Source organism: Vigna radiata, chromosome 4 (genome assembly GCF_000741045.1).
Source record: "Vigna radiata var. radiata cultivar VC1973A chromosome 4, Vradiata_ver6, whole genome shotgun sequence".
NCBI classification, from domain to species: Eukaryota; Viridiplantae; Streptophyta; class Magnoliopsida; order Fabales; family Fabaceae; genus Vigna; species Vigna radiata.
The window spans coordinates 8,730,105-8,739,689 of NC_028354.1; the positions used below are offsets into that span (position 1 = coordinate 8,730,105).

General features: G+C 33.2%; 1 protein-coding gene across 1 annotated transcript in view; it reads left to right on the forward strand.

Annotated features, from left to right (window-relative positions):
* The window catches only part of LOC106758322, a 57,025-nt gene that overhangs the window by 8,864 nt on the left and 38,576 nt on the right, over nt 1–9,585 (forward strand). The window contains exon 4 of the mRNA XM_022780147.1: nt 7–285. Coding sequence (XP_022635868.1) covers nt 7–285 — 279 coding nt within the window. The remainder of the gene's footprint in view (nt 1–6; nt 286–9,585) is intronic.

The following is a 9,585-nucleotide window of genomic DNA, read 5'->3' on the forward strand; positions in this document are numbered from 1 at the left end:
CTAAAGTCTGGTTCGCTTAGTATTGAGGGTGTCAGTTATCTGAAAGAATGTCTTTCCAAATTAGAGTTTCCTGTGCTTCCCACTGTTCATGATAGGTGGGTTTCGNTGCATCCTTCTTTCGGTCTCATCTGCTGGTGTGATGATAAGAAGTTGAAAAAGGAATTCAATCATTCGGAAAACCTGGACTTTCTCGATTTTCGAGAATTGACCAATGATTGTAAGGAAATAGTGCAAGAAAAAATTTCCATCGTCATGAAAAGCTTTGGTATTCCAGCTATCTCGGAGGTATGATCACACTTTCTCATGTGATTCTCTTTTTCTGCTGTATATTGTTGCAGTGATGGAAGTGTTCACTTGGATAAAACATTGAAGCAGGCAACTTTTAGTTTGAAAGATCAATTTTTTTCACCTTGACCAGAGATTTGAATTATGCCCCACACTTGATTTGTTTTGTTTCTTTTTTCTAAATGGTATTTAGGCATCCTGCATATGAAAAGAGAATATTTTCTTCAAATTTTTAATATGTTCTTTATAATTAAAATCTGAACATGTGCCGACCTTTTTAGGGTGACACTTCCTGTGTACGATTTGATTCTCAGTTCATCAGTAGTAATGTTTCGCCGCTGAACCTGTATTTATATAATGTGTTTGTATGTTGTTACTTACAGGGCAACAACTTTTACACTACTAAAGAATCAGATTACCATTCATTATTCCTGGAGCTCTCTAGTTTATTATTAGATAGGACTTCTGAATTGCACATGGCAAATTTCCTTCATATGATAACAACCATGGCAGAATCTGGATCCTCCAAGGAGCAAATAGAAATTTTCATTTTGAATAGCCAAAAAGTACCTAAACTTCCAGTTGAAGAACCTGTTTGGACTTTGTCTTCTATTTCTTCACTTACAGAGTCTGATGCTTTGAAACCTTCAGATCTTGTTCCATCTGCAAATGAACAGATCTTTCAAAGAAGGAAGACTGTCGTATGCCCCAACTGGCCACCTGCTGATTGGAAAACTGCACCAGATTTCAGTTATGCCCGGGCCAATGGTTTCAAGACCAAACCAGCTCAGGTTGGCAGCTTTTCGGAAATGAGGAAGGATGATGTTTCTGGAAGCATAATTTCCCCACCATTTTGTGCTGAACAAGAATCACTTACTGTTGACTGGACCATTAAGGAAGATCCATCAGCAAGTTCTGTGGCGCTAGTGTTGCATAATAATGTGAACTTTGAAGATCAATCATGCAATCTTTTTGAGCCCTCTGCTTTTAGTACCCATGCTGATTCTGATTCTGTTGGTTTGGATGAAGCTATAGATGAATCTCTGGATGAAGCTCATTTTAGTTTGCCAGCTTTTTGCAACAGAGAACGACTACAAACTGGCACCTTTGATGCTAACCAAGGGAAGGTTACTGGCAGATTAGGTGAGTTTCTTGCATGCAAATACTTTGTTGACAAAGTTGGCAAGACTTCTGTAAGGTGGGTTAATGAAATTAGTGAAACTGGACTTCCATATGATTTAGTCATTAGGGAAGATAACAATGAAGAGTTTATAGAAGTCAAAGCAACCAGATCTCCAAAAAAGGACTGGTTCAACATATCTCTGAGAGAGTGGCAGTTTGCAAACGATAGAAGCGAATCTTATAGCATTGCATTTGTNGCATTAATGGCAAATAATGTCGCAAGGATCACCATATTCAAAGATCCAGTAAAGTTATGCCAACAAGGTGAGCTGCAATTGGCTGTTATGATGCCAAGACAACACAAGGCGTTCTCTGTTGTCTCATAGCCTCCATTCGTGTTTATTATATTGGGTGTACAAACTTAGTGAATCCAATATTAATGACTTGAAAATGCATATCATCTGCATCCTGGCTTGGCAGAGAGATCTGGATATCACTTACGCTACATACGTTCACTTAAGTTGTACACAAGATTTTGCTGCTACATGGGCATCTTTCATTCTTTTCATGGAAGGATTCCCGAGGCAAATAATGTGGGAGTAAATAGCAGAGTTTTTTCATCTTTTCATATTCCTAGATTCAGTTTCACTAAGGTCTTCTATATTTTAAAAGAATTTCTGGTCAGCTTCAGCTATTTGTATGTGTATATCTAGCGTTTTTGCCTTCAACATTTATGTAAATTTTTGGTTTAATTATGCGAAGCTCAAGGTCCAGCCGCAAAACATGTAAATACAAACTTGTTTCTGTTTAATAGGTAACATGATAGCCCCAGTTTGATTTTCGATGATTTAGCTAATTTTTGGGATATAAATGTATTANTCTACGGATTTGGAATTTTTTCTTTTCTCAAATGGTTTCATGGTAGCACTTCCTTTATAGTTATAGAATTATAGAACGTGATATTAACATGTTACTAACATTATGTCGTCCTCAAATTGTAGTTATTCTTTGTTGTTTTTCATTTCTCCATAGTAGTAGTCAGTCACCCTTATTTTTTTCCTATATACTTGATGTAATTTTGGTTACAGAGATTATAGGTTCTACCATTTATGTTTTCCTCCAGTCCTGGAAGGTTCATTAATTATTCATAGTGGTTGTTCTTTTCGCAACTAAATATGGTAGTTATGTTGTTTCTCCGATGTTATCCTCAAATTGCACGTTAGATTTTCCGAAGTTCATGAATCATTCATACTCGTTAACTTTTGCGCTACATAGAATCATATTTAGAAATTTTGACGTTTTTGCAAAGCGCAATCCAAAGTATGCCTAAGTTTTAAAGTGAATCAAAAATTATATAAAATATAAAATGTCTCTCGCTAGCATAGCAAGGTAAGGTAGTTTGGATGTTAAGTTTGGTAAAGGCATTTATATTCCATAAATGATTTCAACTCTTCTTGAGTATGCTTAACCATGGTTCCACTATAACTTTCACATGATTAGAAATGAGTATTAACACTAGTCTCGGTACTGAGTAACCCCACTGAGATTTTCTGAGTATTATCACCACTCTTGGTACTCAACAACTTCATCAAGATTTTTTTTAGTATTCGTACCACTCTCGGTACTCAGTAACCTCGTTGAGATTCCTTTTGAGTATTTGCACCACTCCTAGTACTCAGTAACTTGGTGAGATTTCCCTTGAATATTTGCACCACTCTTAGTACTTAGCAACTTTGCTAAGATTTCTCAACTCAAATAGAGTTCAATTGAAAGTATTTTAATTCTCTTTAGAATTGTAATTAATGATTGCTTACAAGCAGTTCAGACAATATCTCTCGTAGAGAAGATTTAATTACAATACAAAGCAATCTAAGCACTGGCAAGTGTTTCTCTCTTCTCTTTTACAATAATAAGCTATATGACAATAGAGCTTGGGAGTATCTCTTTCTCTTTTTCACTTCTCTTCTTTTTTCTTCAGCTCAGATGTATTGTTTTTCTTGAACTCTTTCTCTTCTTCTTTTCAGGATGAATATATTGTTGTAAGCTTTGCTTTTCTTAAGTTGTCCTCTTAAGCTATCCTTTATTTTAGAGATCTTCTATTTATAGGCTTCATCAATATTTGTATGTTAGACTAAGTTTGGGCTTTCATACTCGTGTTTTCTCTTTCTTCTTTGCACAACAGTCGTTGGGTAACTCAACTTGTCAGAGCATACATGCTTTAAAGTCCTTTGTTTGAAGTAGGTTGTACAATCTTTTAGACTTTGCTTCAATGAGGAACATTCTGTGAATATCTCCTTTGTCTCTAACATTCACTTATTGATATTTGATTTGTAGCAATGTGGATGTGTGTCCTTCCTTTAGTCTACCAAGTTCCAATTCATGTTTGCGTAGCTTGCCAAACAAGGTAGCCATGTTCATAGTTTTAAGGTCTTTGGACTCAGAGATTGCAATGACTTTTGGTTGCCAATTTCTGTTCAGACTCTTCAAAATCTTGATATTAATTTCTTCTTTATCAAATACCTTCCTGAGAGCCATGAGATGATTTACAATATGTGTGAATCTTTTTTGGACATCATAGATAGTCTCTTCAGCCTTCATCCTGAAAAATTCATACTCTTGAATCAAAGAATTCTTTCTCGCTCTCTTTGCTTCATCTATGTCTTCATGTGTTACCTCAAAAATATAAATTAAAAGTTATATAATATTTTTTATTTTAATAATTAAAAATCCTTTTATAGTTTAATAAGAAAAGTATTATTGATATTTTTACATGGGCTTGTTCTTATTTTAATATTTTTATCATAAGAAAGAGAAATATAAACATGTATTTACACTAATAATTTAATATTTTTACTATGGTTAAAAGAAAATAAATTCACATGTGCTACCTAAAAAACAACCCCACCTTCAATTTTTATTTTGTTTCTTCTTTTTCATTCCTCTTCTTTTTACGACTAAATCTAAACATAATACCACACCCTAAATTCTCGTAATATATGATAGTTTCAATTTCACTGGTTGAGTTAGTCTTGTATGTTTGTGCGGCGGTGTCTCCTTCGATTCTTTTTTTTTTTTTCGCGAATGCACGGTCACCCTTTCCCTTTCCGTCGACAACCGTCACCACCGCCGCACTTCGTCAATGCTCCAAACCCTAACAAGTTATTCCTGCAACCGTCGCTGCCACAGTATCCTCTAAATGTCCCTAATTCCACCATCGCCTTCTTCCATAAACCACCACAATCTTTCTCATTCCCCAACACCGCTCGACCTTTCCCTCAGAACCCGCCCCCAAACCTTAAACTCACAATTAACCATGCTGAGCACGCCGCAGCCGCTGCCTTCAGTGCCGTCCTCGCTGCTGGTGGCTCGGTCTCGGCATGGGAGGTCTCCCAGACTACTATGTCGATGCTCCAAGTCGATTCTTGGAACTCCTTAGGCATCAAAATGCAGCAAGTACCCTTCCTTCACTGCATTTTGATCACTGAAGGCAATGTATGAATGTTATGTAATTACATTTAATGTCACATCACTCGTTGGGAATATTCCGTTAACAATTGATTTTTACTTTGGGTTGATTAATGAATTAAGAAACTGTCAATATGTGTGCCTGAAGTATTACTAATACTCTCTCCTAAGTGTCTCTTAAAGTAATAAAAAAATTTAAGCAATCCGAGAATATTGAATATCTGTCTCGTTTAGTCCTAGTTTTATGTAAACTAGTAAAACATTTAAGGACCAATTTGAATATTTGGCATACTACTCAATGCGATTTCCACTGCTTCTAGGGCTTTTTAGATATTTTTATACTATTTTGGTACTTTTTGAGTAAGAAAGGGGGTTATTATGTATTGACTGATGTGCAGGTGAATGCTTTTGTCCATTGCTTTGTTGGGGTCCGGAGGATCACTTCCTTGTATGATTTGGAAGTGGCAATATGCAAGAATGAGGGTGTCGATAACATTGAAGCGTTAGGATTGGGACCTTTGTTGCAGCATCCTTTGGTTACTCATTCTTTCTCCCTTCGCCCTGATGTAACCCAGGTGTCTAAGATAACAAGTGAGGAGATAATTCAGTTTTTGAGTGAGTTTTTGGATGCTTCTACATGTGACAAAATTATTAAGGTTGAACAGTTTTTGGATTTTATTGCCAAGAAGTGATTGGTTAAATGCAAGGAATGGCTTGGGATTCAGATTCAGAACTTGGGGTATGTTATTTCTTGTTTCACTTACATGTTGGTTGAAGTGTATTGTTCATAAGTAGCATTAGAATGATAAAGTGAATGTAATATGTTGGAGATTTTTCATGTGATAATGATTTGATTTACGCTTCTCATTCAGTAAAATTGATGACATGGGAGATTTGATATAATGCTAAGTAAAGAAGTGCAGTTAGTTAGCCAGCAAAATTCTTTATAGGTTTAATGCGTGGATCAAAATTTAATATTCATAGTATCAGTGTTAATATTGGCATAGTTTGCAAATGAATTATCTGGTTTAGCTCTCATGGAAGGTTCTTCAGTCCATTCTTATAAACTAACTTTTGTTTAAGCTGATGGAGTTGTATGGTTATGTCATGCTGAACACACAGGTCGAAAGGGGGAGTATTTTATATTTTCATCTTTGAATGTAATTTTTCGCCCAAATATTTTTAACTGGTTATTGAAATTATTTTATTTCATACCCTCAAATTTTGGGACTTATACAAACTAGTTTAGAGTAAGCTATACAATTTACTTCTTGTTGGATCAAATCCCTTTTTCTTGAAATTGTATTTTGTTGTGCTTTATAGCCTTTACTTTTTAGGCAGTAGTTGTAACGTGACTTTTTTTGCAATCTTGTTTATTAAGTAAGACTTATTGTTGTGTCTATTAGTATCATTATTTTTGTTTTTGTTTTTTGGATTCAGAAATTGCAGTGACTTTTGGTTGCCAATTTATGTTCAGACTCTTCAAAATCTTGATATTGATTTCTTCTTTATCAAATACCTTCTCGAGAGCCATGAGATGATTTACAATATGTGTGAATCTTTTTTGGACATCATAGATAGTCTCTTCAGCCTTCATCCTGAAAAGTTCATACTCTTGAATCAAAGAATTCTTTCTCGCTCTCTTTGCTTCACCTATGCCTTCATGTGTTACCTCTAAGACATCCCACATTTCCTTTGCAGATTTACATTAAGATATCCTGAAAAATTCATTGATTGTTAGTGCAGAGGAAATAATATTTCTAGCTTTAATATCATACTGAGCTTTTCTATTTTCATCAACAATCCACTCTGTAAAAGGTTTCAACACAGTTTTCTCAGCAACAGTTTTTGTAAGCACAAAAGGACCATTTAAAGTTTCATCCAAAATTCCTTTATCTTGTGATTCAAGAAAGATTTGCATTCTAAATTTCCAAAATGGATAATTTTTGCCAACAAAGAGAGGTGGTCTGTTTGTTGAAGCACCTTGACCAAAAGTTTGAAAACAGGAAGCCATCCCCAGGTTTATAGTCGAATCAAAGAAAAACAGAGTCGACTAGTTTTTCAAATATTTTATGAAAACCAGCTCTAGTGCCAATTGTTGGAAAACAAGTAGGCTTCTTTTTACACCAAGAGGGGGGAGGGTGAATTGGTGGTTTATCAAAATCAGAGTCTTTTCGCAATCTTGAAATCAAAGTATGAAACTTTATAAACTTTCTTGAAATGCAAGTGATGAAAATTCGTGTGCAGCGGAACAACGTAGTTGACTGCGCAAATAGTAAATTCGACTGTAAGTAAAAGTCCAACGATATAGGAAATCAAACACTTGTTTTTATACTGGTTCGGCCAACAATGCCTACATCAAGTGTCCTTCCAACCCAGAAAGCAAATGCACTATAATGGTTAAGGTTTTTACAACAAGGAATTTATAGAAGACCTCCACGTCAAAAATATAAATCTCCTCTCTAACCCTCTAACCAAAATATAGGCAGAAAACACAAGACTTGCAGCAAGATGTCCCCTCTCCTGCAATTTGCCAAACACCACTTTGAACAATCCTCAAAGTGAACCAGACTTCACAAGTCTATCCCTTGTAATCACAATAGGTCCAATACAGAAATCTTCAAGGATGCATCAATAAATGATGTAACAAGTACAAGCTTAATGAGTATGCCTTCACATAGCAATACAACACATAAACATGTTCAACAGATATATCAAGCAGTCATCATAAGAACATGTAACACAACAACAACATATGTGTGTTATTAAGCAATGTGTTGTAATCATAAAAAACCAGAGTGATATAGATATTGTGTTGTCAACAATCTCAACACTTATGTTGCTGGATGAGCATCTATATTAATGTTGCCTATCACCATTATGTGGGACTCCATCTTATGGGAAAGTTGTGTTGGTGACCATGGAAGGTGAGGTCAAGGACACATTTTATCGGGGCCAAACGGTGGGCACTAATGTTCTTACCCAGATCTTAAGCATGGACTTATGGACAAGTGGTGAGATCCTAAGAGTGGTTTGATTGCTTATTTTGCCTAGAAATGGCCTCTTACTGTTGAAGGGGGATGGGAGGGAAATCCATCTACAAAAGACTCTATGACGCTCAGGTCAGTAAGAAAGTTATGATTTTTTAGAATAGGGTGAGAGTGAGTTTATAAAGTGAGTATTCCTTAAAGAATACTAGTTGTATTTATAAGTTCAACATTATGTTTCTTTTAGAATAATACTTACCTGAAAGTATAATAACAATATAATAAATAGTAATAAAATGAAAACTAATAACCAATATATCAAACTAATAAAATTTAGTTATAATATATAAATATATTTTCAAATAGACATAAGTTTGGACTATAACATAATAAAGAGACTTAGAGAACTTTATTAAGTCATATATTTAATATTTCTATTAGGTTGGATAGAAAAAAGTATCTTGTTTAGAACATCAAAATGAATATAATAGAAGAGTTGGAAACAAAAATAAATAATTATAGTTTCATTCATAGTACCAGTTACCATTACTTTCCGAATATATAGAATATATAAATGTGTTGTAAATATTAAAATAATTAGTTTTTAAATTGATTGATTTGAAAATTTTGACAATAATTATCTAAATAATAAGTTTTAGAATTTATTTTACCTGTTTTATTATCATTATTTACAATATTTTATTTAATTGCCATTTACTTTAATTTGCTACCGAAACCTACAATAATATTAAACACATTTATATTAACATAACATAAACATTTTAATTATTTTAAGGGCGTTTCTTTTGGTAGATTTCTAGACATAATATCTTTAATATATCTTTTTATAACATTTATAATAATTAATTTTAATTGTATTAGGTTAAATTTGTTATTTTTATTTTTTTATTATTTACACTGACACTATTAAAGTTGTTTTTGGTTAAATAGTGTTATTTTTTAATATTTACATTGACAATATTATTAACGTAAACACAATTTATAACTTATACCTCTAGAAAAAAAATTGAAACAAAACAAAATTAAATAAAAGCGAATCCAACATGTGCACAAAAATTGAACAAGATCCATAACTGAAAAAAAGGAAAGATTAGAATGAAGATATTACAAGAGGTGAAAATGAAAATAATTAATGACACTTTCTTTCAGAGAGTACCAATGGCAATTATTTTCAGAATATATCAATTTTTGTTAATATTAAAATAATTAATTTTTAAAAAGCAGTTAAAAGATTAAAATTGGAAAAACAAAATGTGTACACTAAAAATAATATTTTCTCTTTTGGTACACAATTTTTTTTTTAGTTTTACTCTTTTAATAATTTCTTTTTAACTTTAAATAAAAATTTATTTTCCAATTTTATATTTTTAATAATTAGAATATTAACTTTTTTTTAGAATTTCTTTCATTTTACTTTTCTTTTCTTCCTTTAATTTTGAATATTTTTTCTTTTCTTTATTGTAAGTTGGGCTTGGTTCTAAAATGGGCTGGTGATGCATTGAAAGTAGAATGTTGGTGGGGTGTTTCATCCTACACCTCCAAGCTTTCATCCTGCACCTCCAAAAATTACTATTTTAACCTTAATTAATATTATTTTAATATTTTCTCTTTCTTCATAAAGTCATTCTGCACCTCTCTAATTTTTTCTCTTTCTTATTAAAGACAACCTACACCCTTCTAATTTTTTTTCTCTCTTAATATAGTC